At 37.5% G+C, this 18,977-nt stretch overlaps 2 protein-coding genes across 3 annotated transcripts in view; one reads left to right on the forward strand and one right to left on the reverse strand.

Annotated features, from left to right (window-relative positions):
• The first annotated feature begins 4,078 nt into the window (after positions 1-4,078).
• Positions 4,079-9,492, forward strand: coch (coagulation factor C homolog, cochlin (Limulus polyphemus)). The gene is made up of 11 exons (XM_067366822.1): positions 4,079-4,121; positions 4,200-4,244; positions 4,491-4,647; positions 4,733-4,866; positions 5,213-5,272; positions 5,353-5,409; positions 5,495-5,642; positions 5,731-5,834; positions 7,265-7,491; positions 7,575-8,088; positions 8,392-9,492. Exons 1-11 carry the CDS (start codon positions 4,088-4,090, stop codon positions 8,562-8,564), a joined length of 1,653 nt encoding a protein of 550 aa, XP_067222923.1. The 5' UTR covers positions 4,079-4,087; the 3' UTR covers positions 8,565-9,492.
• A 180-nt stretch (positions 9,493-9,672) lies between these two features.
• strn3 (striatin, calmodulin binding protein 3) overlaps positions 9,673-18,977 on the reverse strand; it is a 28,516-nt gene continuing 19,211 nt past the window's right edge. The window contains exons 11-16 of one of the 2 annotated variants that reach the window (XM_067366820.1): positions 14,460-14,581; positions 14,188-14,355; positions 13,963-14,103; positions 13,752-13,859; positions 11,970-12,056; positions 9,673-11,499 (exon numbers count right to left, since the gene is read on the reverse strand). In XM_067366820.1, the coding sequence (XP_067222921.1) occupies positions 11,330-11,499; positions 11,970-12,056; positions 13,752-13,859; positions 13,963-14,103; positions 14,188-14,355; positions 14,460-14,581 (796 nt within the window). In that variant the 3' untranslated portion in view covers positions 9,673-11,329. The remainder of the gene's footprint in view (positions 11,500-11,969; positions 12,057-13,751; positions 13,860-13,962; positions 14,104-14,187; positions 14,356-14,459; positions 14,582-18,977) is intronic. The other variant, XM_067366821.1, reaches the window with a different exon arrangement.

Here is an 18,977-nt window from a genome sequence, read left to right on the forward strand (position 1 = left end):
TTAGAGTATACCATTATAAAAGTACAACCAATCAACTTCCGGATTATCAATTGTAGTGGTTTCGATTACTCCAGAATAAAACCAGCTTCTTTAAGATTCCACTGTTAGTATTACATGGTAGTACTGCAAAGAATTCACCATAGTTGGGAAAGTGCTTTCAAAAGGCCTCCGGGATAAAGTTGTAGCAAGGCACAAGTTAGGAGAAGGCTACAAAAACATTTTGAAGGCTTTAGCTATCCCTCTGAGTACTGTTCAGAGCATCATTAAGAAGTGGAAAGCGTATATGGCACCAACTACATATTGCCTATCAGGCCGTCCATCCAAACTGGATGACCGAGCAAGGAGGACATTGATCAAGGCAAATTTGAAGGACTTACAAGGCTTTATGGCTGGGACTGGTCGGTCTGTACATGTGATAACTATCTCACAAACTTTATATAAAGCTTGCCTGTATGGCAGGGTGGCAAGAAAGAAGCCTTTCCTGAAAAAGTGCCACACTTGTTTGCGCTACTCAAAAACACACCTGGAAGCCTCTGGCAAAAAGTGCTATGGTCTGATGAGACCAAAATTAACATTTTTGAACTGAACTCCAAGCACTATGTTTGCCGAAAAGGAAACACAGCACACCACCCAAAAAACACCATTCCTACTGTGAAGCTTGGTGGTGGCAGCATTATGCTGTGGGGGTGTTTCTCCTCAGCGGGGACTGGGTGATTGGTCAGGATTGAAGGGAAAATGGATGCTGGCCAGTACATCCAAATTCTTGAGGAAAACCTGCATCCCGTGACTTTTCCAACCCTGTTTTTCTAGTTTGTCAGGGTGTTGCCTTTTTTTTTAATTATTATAATTTTTTTGTAAAACAAAATTTCTATTTAAAGCTGGAAAAGGTTTTTTTTTGGGAATGGGTTTTGATTTCAGGCTGTACGACAAATAAAGTAACTATTTTCTATAGGCACCGTATATATACATTTATGGAAAAAAATCTGGCAACACTTTTTTTAAATCACTTTTGTTCCAATGTTTTTATTAAATACAATAATGCTTAGCAGTTCATAAACTCAAAAATTTGGGTTCACTAAGATTTTTTTGAAAAATTAGTTAATTAACTAATGTTAACTCATTTTACAAATTAGCAAATATTTTGCTAATGTATTAACTGACATGAACTAACAATGAGCAATACATTTGCTACAGTATTTATTAATCTTTGTTAATGTTAGTTAATAAAAATCCAGTAGTTCATTATTCACGTTAGTTCACAGCACATTAACTATTGTTAACAAATACAACTTTTGATTTTAATAACGCATTAGTAAATGTTGAAATCAGCATTAACTAAGATTAGTAAATGCTGCAGGTCATTCTTTATTAATGTTAACTAAATGTGTTAACTAATGAAACCATATTCAATATGTGTTACTAAAGTCTCTTATGCTCAACAAATATAGTAAAAACAGTAATATTGTGAAATAGTATTACAATTTAAAATTAGTTTCCTATTCAAAGCAGAACTAAGCAAGATTCGCGAAGCTCCCCCTACAGTTTCCTTCAGTGAATGACACTGTCATAAATACTCCAAGCGCAGCTCTGGACTACAACGACTACAACACTCGCCAGCGCAGTAGTTTTGCAAATACAGTACAAGAAAGAGGAGGTGGGTAATTTGCAAATACAGTACACTCGATGGAGGTGGGTAATTTTCGAAATTGTCTTATAAAGTCATAATATATACATTGTTTTTGAATTACCGTAAAGCATTTTGTCACTCTCGCGTGAACGTGAACATGAGGCCAGATTGTGTCGGGTCGGTGCAGCTCAAGTTGCAAGTGCTGTTTTCTGGCGTAGACGTGCCAGAGGGGGTTAGTGCTCGCCTCAAACACACCACTACAAGTCAATTAACCATCGTAAGGACTTAGAAAACTATTTATGAATGTAAAAAAAGTTACTTAGTTCTGCTTTAATATATATTTAAAATGTAATTTATTCCTATGATGACAAAGCTGAAGCTGACATAAAATCATTCTAATTCTTCAGAAATCATTCTAAATGCTGATTTGGTGCTCATGAAACATTTCCTATCATTATTAATGATAAAAAAAAGTTAAATACAAAAAATATATATTATTATTAATTTTTTTTAAATTCTACAATGTATGGAAAGTTCAAAAGAACAGCATTATTTGGAATACAATACTGTCACTTTTGAACAATTAAATGTGTCCTTGCTGAAAAGTACCAAATATTCTACATTCTACATATATACATTTTTTAAATATATAGGCATTTTTCATAAACATTTTTTAATAATTTAATCATTTAAATACTACCACATATTTAAAGAAAATGCTGGTTATCATATTTTGTATTTTGGGAAAAATGCTCAATATTGAATATTAATATTCACGTATTATGTTTTATTATTTAATAATACCTTATTAGGGACCACCTGATCATATCTTTGTTTACTTCTATCCACAGTCTAAAGCACAAGCCCACCCTCTCTTGTTTCATTTTGGCACAACATCAATAAGCTTTTTAAACCGCTGGAATTTAATCATGAATGGTTTTCATTTAACCAAGCTTTACTTGATATGGAAGTTCACACTCCTGGTTGAGGGACTTAATGTTTTCACCATGACCTTCACAAGAATTTTCTCCTGAAAGACCGCTTTAGCTTGACATGGACTTAGTGTGCTGTGAAATATTCATTAATTGAGACACTGGGACAGTTCCCAGTTGTTACAATGAGCAGTTGTTCAAAGAGGATTGAGTATCATTCCTTGAGTGGTTTTTTAATCTGTCGCACTGAATAAGCACCTTGTCGCACACTACGTACCCCTACAAACCTCCACAGCACTTAATCAGTAAATGCCAATGAGTTGTGAGATGCCACAGTAAACACGGATCATATTCCTGTTTGCTGCCAGGAGTAAACCTGGAAATGTTCCACAGTACAGCTGATGTAGGAGAGACCTCTGTGAAACCAGGACAGTGTCATGCTAACGTACCCAATTGCCCTTTCACATACTAAGCACTCTCTGTGCTTATAAATTGTAAAATAACTACAATTTATGGACGATTTACAGTTATGAGGTGTTTCAATTCTTAAAACCACAGTGAAGTAAGTATATAATTATTTTGAAAATGACTGCCAAATGATTTGTCTCTATTCTGTTTGGGCTGATCTTCTCAATGGACTGCGAGCTCCATTCCCATTAAGACCATTTGGGGTGAAATTGTTTGTTTAGATTATATTTATAGCACCGAATCAAGGTTATACGCCTCAGGGCCTAATAATGACGTGTGCATTGCGCCGTTCATACTGTATGTTGGTTATTCTCCTTTCGGTAGTTTCTTTCTTCACCACTACTGACTAAACTAAACAGAGTTACAGCATTCATAGTAATTGTATTGATAGGTCACATATTACATCTAAATGGCTGAAAAGCAGGAGAATTTAAAACAATGTCCTTTTCAGGTGGTTTGGATGTAAGGCCCGCCTCTTGTGATGTCAGCAGAGAAGCATTGGGGTTTTCGGGGACATTATTTAAAGGACTAGCTCTTTCCTCAATATTCAGACACCTCTGGAATATCATCCATAACGGAATTACTTAATTTTTTTCTAAAAAGCTTTTAAGGCTGAAGAAACGGCATCCTACACAATATCTGTAAGTTGGATTTAATCTTCATAGGTTGATGACTTTTGGCTGTTTAATGCATTTTAATAGTGATAATTTTAATAATCCAGATATGCATCTTTTTTTTCTTCTCCATTCTGTCTCTCTCTCCTTCAACCTCATTCTATGAGAGGATTAACTGAAGTATGCAGTTCCAAAGGAGCTGTTTGTGATGGATGTGTCTGGGGAGATTACATTTTTCCTGGATCATATCTGATTTCACTTCTGTGTGCCAAATAAATTTTACACACCTAGATTAAAGAAAAAATAGAGATCAATTTAAAACCCTTAGAAGGTTTACTATTTTTTATTTTGTTTTTTTTTTAGAAAAATTTTATAACAATGGGGTGAGTTTATTCATTGTTGTCTGGTATAATGTTCTTTTGTCTCTACAGATATCATCATTAACCATGTCGATGTGGTTTGCTGCACTTCATGTATTAGGTAGGTGATTCATTTGTTCAAAGTGACTGATACTAAATGATTTTATGTAATTCTATGTAATTTTTTTCATTTTTACAGGTATTCTGTCTTTGAGCTGTTGCACTTTTGGATCTGAATTAAATGGTCAGTGACTTCCTTTTTCAGTCTTTTTTCCAACTCTTTTCATAGAGTTACATTAGAGAAACTATTTCAAAGTAAAATAATTCCAACATTTTTCTTTTGAAAATATTTAAAAAGGTTCCACAACATTTTTATTTATTTATTTATTTCAGTAGCTAAGAAAACTTTTGGAATACATTTACTTTTTGAGTTCAAAATGTTTAATATGTTTTTATATATTTGACAAATGTCTTGTGTTACACGTCTTAGTTCCAACACCAATTAGCTGTGGAACTCGTGCGGTGGATCTACCGGACGCCCGTCAGCTGGTGCTCTGCCCAGCAAACTGCACTCTGTGGACTCTGTCAGTGTTTGGTTCAGGAGTATATGCTTCTATTTCCAGCATATGTGGAGCAGCAATACACAGGTACAATTGCAGACGTAATGATAAAGATATGTTAGACTTGTGTAAGAAACTCCAAAAGCAAAGAAAATTTTTGTGTGTCATCCAGAGGAATCATAAATCTATCTGGTGGACCTGTGGAGGTTCACGGACTGCAAGGGAGGACAAATTACCTCAGCTCTTACGCTCATGGTGTCCAGTCTCAGTCGCTGTCACAATGGAGTTCATCTTTCACTGTGGCCAGTGAGTGGAGACAATTACGATTTGAGTAATTATACAAATGCTTGTGTCTGTTTAGATCTAAAATTTGTTTAAAGATGCAGATAAGGGAGCAGTTCACTCTGCACACTGCCAAAAAATAATATAATATAATCATATTACATTGTTAATGATCTTTCACTTCAAAACGAAATGGTGTGGTTTCAAAAAATGTTCTACCATTCTTAGCAAGTAGGACATAATTTTAGGAAAATTGAGGTCAGTTACAGTATATAAATAATATAGTGTATAAAATGCAGAATATGAAAATGAACATTTTAAACTATCAATAAAGTTTTGTCAGGTTAAATGTTTTGTTATTTTGTCTTAGGAACAATTAGTTTGCCGTTAGAAGTGTCCAGCCAAACCAGCAGTTCTGCCACAGTTGCAGGTAACAAGTGTTCAGATAACTGGAGATAATTTACATACGTACAATAATCTACACTGAGCATTCCTACTTCTCCCTTGCAGCCAAGAAACCAATCAAGAAACCTGTAAAGAAGGCTCCTCCAGCAAATCCAAACAGAGGTCTGTATGACCTGATTTCCTATTCTGACTTCAAATTATTAGTCCCGTGACATGCAAGTACTGTGTAAATGTTACCTTATTCCAGATTGCCCAGTCGATATGGCTTTGCTGCTGGATGGCAGCTATAACATTGGACAGCGGCGGTTCAACTTGCAGAAGAACTTTGTCAGTAAGCTTGCAGTCATGCTGAAGGTTGGAACACCAGGTCCTCATGTAGGAGTGGTGCAAACCAGGTGATCTGTGCACATCCAAGTTGTTTATCACATTTATTGTTTTTTCTTGGTCAAAAAGTATCCAAAACTTTTATGTTTTTCTTTCCAGTGAATCACCTCGAACTGAATTCTACTTGACAAACTATACGACAGCCAAAGATGTGACTTTTGCCATCAAAGAGATACCATACATAGGGGGCAATACAAATACAGGTTTATAACTTTCCTGTTAATATCACATGAATGCTTGGGTGAAATCTGGAGCAACTCAATGCCACCTTTTTTGGAAAAGTAAAAGACAAACAAAAATGCCATTTACAATAATGCACTTACAATGGAAGTGGTATTAGAATAGCTACATGTTAAACTAGGCTACACGCAGTTTTTAAGGTATAACCACAATATTTAAAAAACAGCATGAAATGAAAACCCTATGTTCTAAATGCATGCTATTGATCTTATTGTGGAGATCATAGTATGAAGTGCATTTTAAGGTATAGTGACACACCAAACCCGATGCCAACGGATTAACGCCGACGAAAGCCAACCGTGTTGCCGCCTCGCGTCGCCTGCCTCAGGACAAAAAAAAGCTGCACTTGAAAACTCTGAGAGGATTTCAGCCGAATCTACAAGCTGAATCGACCCCACAAAAAAATACGATGCCGGCCGACTAGAGTCAACTGTGTGGAACACTTCGAAAATAAAAAATAAGTCGGCCGACGCTCAAAAACGACCCGACGTTTCCCGACGGCTTGGTGTGTCCCGGGCTTTAACTGAATCATCCGATGAAACAGCAGACATCTCTATGATGATGTATGTCAGACTTCTCCAATCATTTAGTTCAATATTGCTTTTATACAACAGTTGAATAAACAAGAAGTGAATACTGAGCAGCTTACATTTAGACCATGTTGTCAGGTAGGCTACTTAGCCTTTTTTTTCGCTCTGTCAACGAAAATAGTTCCAAGAGCAACACATTGTAGTGGTGTTTCTTTCCTGAATGAATCAGTGTTTTGAACGAATTATTGAGTAAATAATTCAATGAACACATTTGCTCATAAACACAGACACTTGTTTCGTTCCTGAAAGAACGAGGCTGAATCCAAAACTACATACTTCCCTACTATATATTACGAAAAAATCAGTATGTGACAATAGAAGTTTGTCCGAATTCACAATACTCATAAAAGAATAGGCAAAAGGTACCCGGATGACCTATTACCGTTCTACCGACATACTTTGTTACCGGTCGCAAAGTAATTACCTATTCTAAAAAAGTACCAACTCAAGAGAGAATGCAATTTTAAGTGTTTTTAAATGAATCAGTTGAGTAAGTGATTCAATTACTCAAAGACAACTGTTTGTTTTGTTCCTAAAGTATAAGAAAAAAAAAAATTCACATTTGTGCAGTGAAACCCTTGAACCGCAGAATGCCTTAGCCCATAGACTTCCGTTGTAAGTACAATACTGTAAATGCAGTCGATGTGATTTTGTTCGATAATAGGCAGACTTCCACAGATAGTGTTGATATAGATTAACTTGTATTGAACTTAATAATTAACATAATGGTTTTAGTTGGATTGATTTATTAATGAGGATGCTTAGCAGAGCTTGGCAGGCTTGAGTTATTGTCTTCTGCACAGGTAAGGCCATATTGCACACTGTGAGGAACTTCTTCAATCCTGATTTTGGCGTGCGGAGAGGCTACCCACGGGTAATTGTTGTGTTTGTTGATGGGTGGCCTACTGATAATGTGGAGGAGGCGGCAGTTTTAGCCAGGGAGTCTGGCATTAACGTCTTCTTTGTATCTGTGGCCAAACCTTCTCCTGAGGAGTTTAGCCTGGTGAGCGATCAAGACTTCATGAGAAAGGTGAGATGTTTCACATACAAATTCACACCCCGAATCATCAGTCAGAAGATCAGAGTTTGCTGAATTCCACATGTATCTCACAGGCAGTGTGCAAGGACAATGAGTTCTTCACCTTCACCATGCCCAGCTGGTTCAGCACCAACAAGTTTGTGAAGCCACTAGCTCATAAACTTTGCTCCATCGATCAGATGCTCTGCAGCAAGACGTGCTATAACTCAGTGAACCTGGGCTTCCTGATCGATGGCTCCAGCAGTGTAGGTGATGGGAATTTTCGGCTTGTGCTGGACCTTCTTGTCTCCATTGCACGCAGCTTTGACATCTCCGACATTGGATCTCGCATTGGTGCCATCCAGTTCACCTACGACCAAAGGATGGAGTTCAACTTCAATGACCACCTCACAAAAGATAACGCTCTGAGGGCCCTGCAGAACATCCCGTACATGAGCGGAGGGACGGCTACTGGAGATGCCATCAACTTTGCTGTGCGGAGTCTCTTTAAACCCCGCACAGGCTCCAACAGGAAGTTCCTCATCATCATCACTGATGGACAATCTTACGATGATGTGAGAGTGCCAGCGATGGCCGCCCAGAGAGAGGGTACGTTTTGTACACTGACACTTCATCTAGGGGTCCCTGAAAGCGCTAGGGCTCATATTTGTTCTTATTTAAAGTTAGTATAATGTGTAATCAACAAAATCTAGCTTTATTTTTATAGTGAAGGTCCCTGAGGTGGTGAGGGAATAGGTGGGGGTCCCTTGGTATGTAAATGATGAAAGCAGCTAATCTGGAACATTTAAGAGGTCTTAAAAGTACTTTATCACAAGATATATATAGTGCACTGAGTCAGAACGTAAATAAGTGTGTTGTCATCCTGACCATGCTCTTTCTGTTTTGTCACAGGGATCACTGTGTACGCGGTGGGCGTGGCATGGGCTCCAATGGAAGATCTGAAGGCGATGGCATCCGAGCCCAAGGAGAGCCATGTGTTTTTCACTCGTGAGTTCACTGGCCTTGCACAGTTCCAGCAGCCCATCGTACGGGGCATCTGCAGGGACTTCACAGAGTTCAATTAGACAGTGCAACTGCTTTAGTGCAAGAACAGGAAGTAAGGAATGGATGAAAGAAAGGAGAAAAAGTGTGGACATCGCTTTTGTCTTAGTGGCTTTTGTTTCTTTTGTAGGAAAAGGGATTTGAATGGTTTTGTTATAAAGGTACTGGTATGTTTAATCCAAAGGATTTTTCAGCTTATTTGAGAATGTATCACACAGTATTGTATGTCACCTTCTCTATAATGTGGAGAATGTAATTATTTGTGATTTGTAGTCTTTGTCTTTATGTTCCTGGTGGAAAAAACATTCTTTTCGCTCCTTCTGGCAAGTCTTTTTTCCTGTGGAGGAGTCACTGTAACAAAAGGCTCTTTCATATTAATTTCTGGACTTGAAGATTCAATTCCAGCTAGGAAAGATACTAGTGCACAAGATGGTGAGCAAAAGCAGTCATGAAGAGGATTGTCAGTGAAACAGCGCCCTCTTATGCATTCTGATGGCAGTACACAAATACACAGCTTTCATTCTCACAATTACATAAATCGATCTGGGTTATTTAGAAGATATGGTCCTTCCCAGGGGTACCAAACAATAGACATGAAATGTAGTACATTCACAATGAATCACGTATGTCTGGGTGTGAGACGAGGACTACGGTTGAAAAGTTAGCGTTTTGATTATGTATCATTTCCCCCCTTTTCTTAAATTATACTTTCATGTATTTATCGAAGCTATTTCCTGTTTACCTTTCCATATGCATGATTTACTGCCTCACGTAATGAAAAGAAAGGGGAGGAGGGGCATCAAACTGCTTGTACATTTGTTTATAATTTATTACTTTCTTCTCAATAAAGGACAAAGTGTTTGTACAACTTAACCAGGTGAACGTCCTCTTCTCAACAGGCTCAGCAGCATCATCAGAAACTTCAACATATTTGAATAACACGTGTAGCCTATTAGTTTATGTAGCAGAAGGTTGGCTCAATCCGAGTCTTTCTCAATGGAAACAATCTTCATCTTTATCATCATCATCAGTGACCCGTCAATCAAATACAACGCTGCTGCATTAATTATCGAGACAAGGGGCATGTTGCATATACAGATACACCATTTAATATTTATTATAGACATTTTATATACATTACTTTTCAACAGTTGTTTTGCTATGTGGTACAATCTTTAAAATTTGTTGATTCGTAGTAAATCAAAAACCTTACAAAACTCTTCAAACTGATCAGAACTTTTGGAAGACTAGAAAAAATACTTTATTGTAGTATTAATCATGCATTACACAAACAAAAGATCTTTTGTTACACCATAAACTGCATTGTTTCCTTTAAAAATCGATGAACAGATTGGGGGCAGAAAGACCAAACCAAATATTTAGTATAAATGCAAGCTATTCCAATCGCAAAAAATAAATGAAAGTTCTGTCATCTTTTACTAACTCTCACGTCTTTCCAAACTCATTTGACGTTCTTTCTCACGCGGAACAACAGACGATATTTGGAATAATGTCTTGAAGAACCAAACACTTTTATTGATCATTGATTGACAACACTGAGACATTTCTCAAAATATACTTTATGTTCCACAGAACAAATGAGTCATACAGGTTTGTGATGACATGAGGGTGAGTAAATGAACCATCCCTTTCATTTTGAAAACGTTTCTCCGGCATCATGAGGTGATTTTAAACCCCGTTTCCAGCCAGCTAAGAAATGGTGACTTTTATATTAACCTATATAAGTTAATTTCCTATCGTATTACCTGTTCCGTCTGGTTAGCAACAGCCCAATCTTTCAGTTACCATCGCGCTATCCTCTGAACAAAAGGATAAGACTATCCACAAACTGAAAATAAATAAGCCAATAACGTTCGGATGTCTAACCTGTGATACTTAATCTCATTCTACAGTAAGGTGTACAGAAACATCACATAGTGACAGGATGCTGCAGTTTTTATTTGTAGATTCCTAAAAGCTCTCAGGGCACCACGCGCTGTGCTTCTACTAGTGTACAGTCTCTCCGTTATGTGCTGATAAAACAACGTTAAAGCAATGTAGTATGCGTAAGGAGAGCACTCATCCAGCGTTTCCAGAGACACAAGACCTTCTTGAAGGACAACCGCGTAAAATGGAGGGCTTGAGTGGGATTATAGTCCCTTTAAAAATGTGTTTTTCAGCGGTTTTATGACAGTCTTTATTTATATAAAATTGATTATAAAAACTATACTTTTTTTACACAAAAAATGAAACAAACGCTAAAGGTATGAAGGTTGACCGAGTTTAACTGTATTTGTTTGCACGCTACATTAGGGTGAAGAGGGTGACTGAGATTAGGGTCTGGTTTATGGCTCGGCAGGGCGGGACTCAGTTCCTCTGGTGCCCGGATGATGGTCGGTGACAACCTACTGATGGATGAACATGATAACCACTCCATGGTCACTGAAACATACCTACAGGACACATTATCAGCTCAGTTCAAAACCAGTCAAAAGGCTACACACACTGGTTTTACTCCAGCTTTGACTTACAGTAAATTACAGTTACTTTTTTCTTTTTTTGAGGAAACAAAAAGAAGATTAAAACTGATTGAGCACTCCACACTGGCTTCGCAAAAAACGGCTCGTCCCCCTCTTGGCACCTGGTATTGTGTGTGTGTGGTGAGTTTGACAGCGAAGGTGGAAGCCACTTCAATGTAGTGTGAGAAATGCTACTCTTGTTACACAAGGCAGTGAAGCAGTCCTTTCTTTCACTCGGTCTTTACGTATGTGTTAATTCAGACGTGCTTTTACACAAACACTTTGGCCAGGGCATCGGCTCCGGCACTTCCTATGTATGCCTTAGATGGGTGGAAGGCAACGTCGTAAATGGCCTCGTCTGACTTTTTCCTGTGAGCGGTAACTTCCTGTACACACGTCTTACTGTCCAGGTTCCACAAGCGGATGGAACTATCGTGACCTGTGGTAGATGAAGAAGAGGCATTAAGTTTATACTTAAAGAGATAGTTCAGCACAAAGTTTAAGCTGTTGTTATTTGTAAACTTCTATGACTTTTGTTCTTTCACAATGAATGGTGAGCACAGCTGGTCCCCATAAAATTTCATCATATGGAAAAAAATTAGCTTGGACATTCTGCTAAAGATTTCTTTGTGACGAAAGTAGGGCTGGGACGATACAACGATTTTCGATCGATACAATGAATCTGGATTGATCCTGATATTTTCTCATGAATCGATAATATAAGAATCGCTCCAGATTCTTCGCATTGCGAATCGAGATTCGATGTATTGTCCCAGCCCTAGACGAAAGTCACTAGGGTTTGCAATGATGTGAGGGTGAGCTATACCTTTAAGGGCGACAAAAATATTACCAACAAATATTATCATGGAAAGGACTGTTTAACTGACATAAATGGTAATGGTAACTTACTTCCTGACATCAAGTAGATGCCATTTGGATCTATAGCCAGACTAGTAACAGCATCCAAGTGAGCCACCATTGCATGAATGGCTTTACCTAAAAACAGAAAGAAGAAAGGTGATAAATAACAGATTGTAAATAGCTTAAACAAAGTGGGAATATAAAAAAGCACATAGTTGCATAAATTATGAATGTAATATAGTTATAGTAACAATAATGATAATAATAATAATAATAATAATAATAATAATTCAGACACAAAACTTTGGACTAAGATTTTTTTCACAAAGAAATTAGCACTTTTATTTAGCCAGGATGCATTAAATTGACCAAAAGTCTACAATGTTACAAAGCTTTCTATATCAAATAAATGCTGTTCTTTTGCATATTATATATTAAAGGTATCCTAATGTATCATTGTTTCCACAAAAATGTTAAGCAGTACAATTGCTTTACATTAAGAAATAACATTAAGAAATGTTTCTTGAGCAGCAAATCAGCATATTAGAATTAAAGGTGCACTATGTGATATTTTCTGTCCACTAGAGGTCGCTAGAGGCCTATTCAAAACAAAGGCGTAGCTTGACGACGCCAAGTTTGAGAGCGGAATCTTGGGACATGTGGTCTTCACCTCACAGCCGGTGGAAATAATCGGTATAGGACTCGGGAAGAAATCATGTTTATGGATGCGATTATTAACATTACTGTAGTATGAAGCAGAGCAGGACCGAGTGTTGTGGGAGCTGAACGAGGCCGCTGGAGCGATTGATCAACACACGCCTCACCAGCAGCAGAACTTTTATTATGCCACAGTCGCCGGCGCCGCCTCCACTTTTCCGTTCATGAGTATGAGGTAACGCAGCTCTGTTTATCATATTAGATACATTTGAGTGTGTTGAAATCATGTTATAAAGTTACTCTGTGTGTTCGCTTAGCCGCTGCGAGACACTGTTGCACACTGCAGTAAGATAGATTGATATTAGAATATCATATTAATAAATGCTGGATGGCTTGTGTTGATAAATGGCATGCAATTAATTTTAAAACGTACTGTATGATGGAGAAAATGCTGCATTACTGTTACTAAAAATAAAGCTGCATCTGATTATGCTATGTTAGCTACTTGACAAAATAGTGTTTTTCTCTGAGGCATGGTAAAGTATGGTCCTCGCAAAAAAAAAAAAAAAAAAAGAAAATTAGATTTAAACAATAAGATTCAACGTGTTAAGCTATATAAAAATAATTAGTTTTCTGTCTATAAATATATCAAAACAGTTGTTCCCTTGTCTATTAAAACATGTAATATATTAAAGTGTTTTCGGTGTTTCCATGGTTTCTATAAAATAAAACCGGAAACGGGGTAACAGGTAGGACGTAATTGACAGGCAACTACTCCTCACATGTCCCGGAGACTTGGTTAGAATTGCAATTTTCTCACAATTTACAAATAGTTGGAAACATTTGGGATATTACAAGTACTCAAGTGAACAAAATATATAACACTGGCCTAGTGGTTTTTGGATATTTTACTGCAAAATTCTTACATATTGCACCATTATATATGAAGGATCATGTGACACTGAACACTGGAGTAATGATGCTGAAAATTCAGCTGTGCTATCACAGGAATAAGTTACATATTATTACAGAAAAGTAATAAAATTGTAATAATTTCACAATATTACATTTTTTCACTGTATTTTGGATCAAATAATGCAGCCTTGCCGAGCATAAGAACCCAAACTTTTGAACAATGGTGTATATAAGGGGGGGGGGAAACACCACACTGACCTGATTTATTATCAAAGAATTTGATGTGTCTATCCTCGTGAGCGGTGACCGTGATTGGCAGGGTGGGGTGAGTGACTACTTTATTAATGTGATTCCCAAAAGGAATAGCTATAACAAAGCAGAAGAAAGTAAACATCACAAATCCAATTCTCACACTTAAGTTATTTAAAGTGTACTTTCTTCACATTTGTTCTTAAAAAAAAGAATGTACCACTCTCTCCCTGTGCGGCGAATACCACAACGGGTTGTGATGTCTCCAGATCATAAACAACAGCATCTCCTGTGTTATAGGACGCCACCATATGAGCTGGATCACACCCATTAAAATCAATCGATGTGGGAACACCATGATCTGAAAGGCAGGAAACAAAGACAATGAGTTGCCTACATGTCAATTGATTACTAAAAAGCCACATAAAAGATGCATTGCGCTCACCTCTGTCTGAGTTAAATGTGCTGAGACATGGGGACTTCTCTTGAGGGTTCCACAGCTTGATTGTCCCATCAGCTGAACAGGAGAGCAGCCGGTTTTTGATTCCACTGTAAGCCAATCCCCACACTGCATCACTGTGACCCAACAACGTGCCAGCCAACACGCTGGGATCTGAGTGAAAACAGAGTACATATCTGAGCCAAACACAGAGAAGGTACTAGCGATCAGGAAAGTTTAAGTTCTATCAAAAGGAGACCGTGATTTTATCTTCTCACCATATGTGTCATAAGGGTCTACGTTAGAGCTGGGGATGTTCCACCACTGTATTGTTGAATCGATTCCACCACTAAAACACTGCTCACCACTCGAGGTCACAGCCAATGAGAGAACAGGCCCACTGCAGCAACAGAAACAACAGGTTCAGAGGATTTGTGAACTAATTCAGTTGTTTACATAATTGTTGATAAAGGGGGCCCTGAAAAGTGATTGGACACACTTAAAATTATAAGAATGTCAATGATTGTCAAGGCAAAATATCAAACCAAATGGTATTTTAGTAATATTTATTTTTAAGAAAGACAGCTCATTTTAAGCAAATCAATTTTCTAGGAGTTAAGGCCTGTACACACCGGGACAAATATCGCACGTGTTTATCGCCAGCGTTTTTCGTGACGTTTTTTGTGTTCCCACCCAAGCGATTTTCACTGGCGATGGGCAGAGTGAACGTGCAAATTCACTCCCTGACAGTATGTGGCGGTTGTGCTTAACGGTAGTGCAAATAAACATATTTATGATATTAATAAAGTTAAAGAAGATAAAAATGCAGATATTAAATGGCATATATATATGAGAGATGGTAGTCAGAAACGGTAGTGCAAATAAACATATGATATTAGTAAAGTTAAAGAAGATAAAAATGCAGATATTAAATGGCATATATGAGAGATGGTAGTCAGAAACAGTAGTGCAAATAAACATTTATGAAATAGACATTCTCAACTATATTTCTTGAATGTAAAAGTAAAAAACAGCAAAAATAATACACATATTGGTATGGCCAAGAACTGGCAGAGCACCCATAGCGTGCGTCTCATTCAGCTCCCTAGTTCACTAGTCAGGGCACTGATCAGGGAGTCGGCCACATTCATTTACATGGTATACTGATACACAACCTAGGAAGCTAGGGAGCTGTTTGAGACACAGGGATAGTTTGTAGGGATCTTTCTCTTCGTCGTCTTGTGTGCTCGGCAAGACTGTTTTGTGCTTGAGCGCCACAAAGTCGTGTTTTACTGTAACTTCAGCAGCTCCAGGCACGTGAACAAAAGCACCAATCTCATTGGTCGGCCAGTTTTTAACGCGGCGCGTCAAACCAAAAAAAACTAACCCGAGACGTTTTTTAAAAAATGACGCTTTTACGCCTCGCGTTTTTCGCGTCGGTGTGCACACTCACATTGCCGCCCGTTGTTTAGTCACGAGGCATTAAACGTCGGTGTTAAATGTCGTCAAAAATTGCGCGCGATATTCGTCCCGGTGTGAACAGGCCTTTAGTTACTAAGATTTATTTTTAATAAAAAGAGTATATATATTATATATATATATAAAAAGCTATTTTTTTTTTAAGCAAAATGTTTCACAAAGGAAATGTTTCTTAAGTTTTATATACAATAAACATTACTGTTCAACATGAACAAAGCATTTTGTGCTTGTTTGATTTGTGGAACATCATGAACTTAGGGGAACGGACTTCTCACACCCACTAAAATCACATTCAGACCAACTGGTTAAAAGCAAGAGCAAAATGGCTAATTCTGAGAAAAGCAACTATTTTATATTTTGTGTCTAATGCACTCACTCACACTCACACACCTAAATGTTCCCAAATACTTTCTGTGGGCCAGGTAGTTTAATAAATTTAAGTATATACAGCCATACAATCTCTAAGTCAAACAGTGTCAAACAACTAACAGTTGTTCATTCAAGCCATTAGTCAAATAGTTGCATGTTTATATTAATTTAATTCCTTAAAGCTGCAGTCCGTAACGTTTTTTGGTTAAAAATGATCCAAAATCAGTTTTTGAGCAAGTACATAACCAGCCAGTGTTCAAAACTCTCTCCTTACCTTAGCCCAGAGTATTTGTTTTCAAATGAGTTTTTTTTAATTGGTTTGTTTAAAAGTAGACATTTCTATAGATAGATTTCTCATGTCTGTGAGACAAGTAGTGAGTTTCAGCTCATTTATGTGACATGCTCCAGTTCACGAAGACCGAGATGACAGAAAGCATGTCCTTGTTTGTTTTTTTTATTTTACAAAAGCACAAGTAATAGTGTTTTTTTGTTATTGTGAGTTTGCACAAACACTCGAATGTGTGCATAATAATGGGGTGCATTTATCGAAGTTAACGTTAGAGTGGCCATGTAAAGTTGCTACTACTTACACGTTTCAAATGATAAGCCATATTTGAGGTCGACAGATGATAGGCAGGCATTGTTTTTTATTTTCTGCCTGACATACTGTAATTAGGACCCAATGTGTACCTCATGGACTTATGTTCCTACCCTGATCAAGCTAAAAGTGTTGATACGGTGATCTGAAAACATCCTACAGCATCTACAGTGAAAGTGTAACCCACACAAGCTCACAAGGACAGGACTGAGATCTCACCCTCACTTAAAACACTCACTATCCAGTTCAGAACGCCGGCTCAGTATTAGCAGATGCTGTTCACGTGAGCAGCACAACGCATGCCTGTGATGCTGAAGCAGGAGCCAGCCAATAATGATTCTGACGTAGAACATGGAAGCGCTGAACGTAAACGGCGTATAAGAATGACACAGAAGAGAAGATATTGTTGAATAAAGTAATCGTTTCTGTTTTGTTTTTGCTCACAAAAAGTATTCTCGTTGCTTCATAAAATTAAGGTTGAACCACCGCAGTCACATCGACTATTTTAACAATGTCTTTAGTACCTTTCTGGACTTTGACAGTGATGGTTATATTGCTGTCTATGGAGGAGTCAAATACCTCTCAGATTTCATCAAAAATATAATAATTTGTGTTCAGGAGATGAACAAAGGTCTTTTGGGTGTGGAACAACATGAGGATGAATAATTCAAAACAGAATGTTCATTTTTGGGTGAACTAACCCTTTAAGGACCCACATTACAGTTTTTCACAATTTGCAAGACACATTAAACTCTCAAAACTCACTAAATTCTTAAAAGGTCTAAACCCATTTGTCGAATAAATCACTCTTTCTGCAAAACCTTAAACAAGTTCAAGCAGTTAGACACTATTTGCAAATCTCATGTTCTTTTTGTTAAACTCCAAACACATTCTCACTCAGATTTTGCACTGTGATGCACTTGTGTTGCAAAACAGTAAAAACAAGTGGGAAAAGTCAAACACAGTTGCCATCGTTTGCACACAATGGCTCAAAAGTGCTCAGAGTGCACAGGTGGCACAGGTGCACTGAATGTTGATTCCAACAATGGATGGAAACAATCTGAGAGGGAGAGGATGAAGAGTATCTGTAAGAGATAGTGGAAGAGGAGGAAGACGATGACGAAGGTGTGGAGTGTTGTAACCCTAAGCTAACCCTAAAGGAATACCAGAGGGACATACTCTGCCTACATACTCTGCATAAAAAAATGGAGAACCCAACATCCAGTGTCTAATGAATGATCTGTAATATTTATATATTAACTGGCTGTTTGTATGTTTGATTTTGCCAGAAGAGTAAGGGTTTTTTTGAATGTAGTTTGAAGATTTGGTTTTGTGTTTAATGTTGTGAGAAAATAGGTGAAGGTTTCAAGAAGTAATTGTGGCCTGAAATTAAATGCTGAGGTTGCGTTGTTTCTACTCCATATTTGAGAAATATTGATTTTACTGTGCTTCACAGGACCAAGATATGCTGTTGTAAAAATTTTAGCTATAATAACAGGATAGTGGTGGGAATTTTTAATCACCTCACGATTTGATCCGATTCAGATTCTGGGAGTCATGATCCGATTTCAAAACGATTCTTGATCTTCTTTTTTTTTTCTTATTAATTAGTTTACCTACTTAAAAACCTTAAAATCCTTTTTACATATCCTTACATAAGTAATTATAAGTAGGCCTTACTTTTTAAAATAAATTACAAAATGAAAAAATTTAATTAAAACAATTGTATGTTAAGAATTTTAAACTAATACAACTTCAAAACATACAAGCAAGTAGCAAATAATAAAGAGGAGCAACGAAACAAATTACAAGCAATAAACAGAGTGCTTTCAGTATTTAAGATTATCTGAACGTCTTCTTTCTCATGTTTACTGTTGTTTGATTGTTCATAGACAGCGGGAGATCTAAGCTGCATTCACGCACGGATCTGTATTGAAATATAATAAGTAATGCGGTTTGTCCTGTCCACTTAATCCCTTAAGACAAAACTGGCTGTGTTTAGGCTACATTAACCATTTTGAGATGCAAGTACATTAAACCACGGAGTCGCGCACAGCCGCATACGCGAGCAATCTTCACAAACAAAGCGTCAGCATTTGAAATTGAAAGCAGCCTTCTGTAAGTGAGTTTCATATTTTAAATATATAAGTCCACTACATTCCCAATGACATAAATGCTGCCTTCATTGAGCATTTGTAAGGAAAATAACAACGACAAGACCACGCACAGCAACATCAAACAATGCGCGCGTCTCTCACAGCGCATCCTGTGCAGTGAAGCCTGTGAATGTCGTTGTAATTCACTTCAACCTTTTTAAACTTTATGAATGATTATTTTGAGGAAGGTTTGA

This window comes from Chanodichthys erythropterus, chromosome 18 (genome assembly GCF_024489055.1).
Source record: "Chanodichthys erythropterus isolate Z2021 chromosome 18, ASM2448905v1, whole genome shotgun sequence".
NCBI lineage: Eukaryota > Metazoa > Chordata > Actinopteri > Cypriniformes > Xenocyprididae > Chanodichthys > Chanodichthys erythropterus.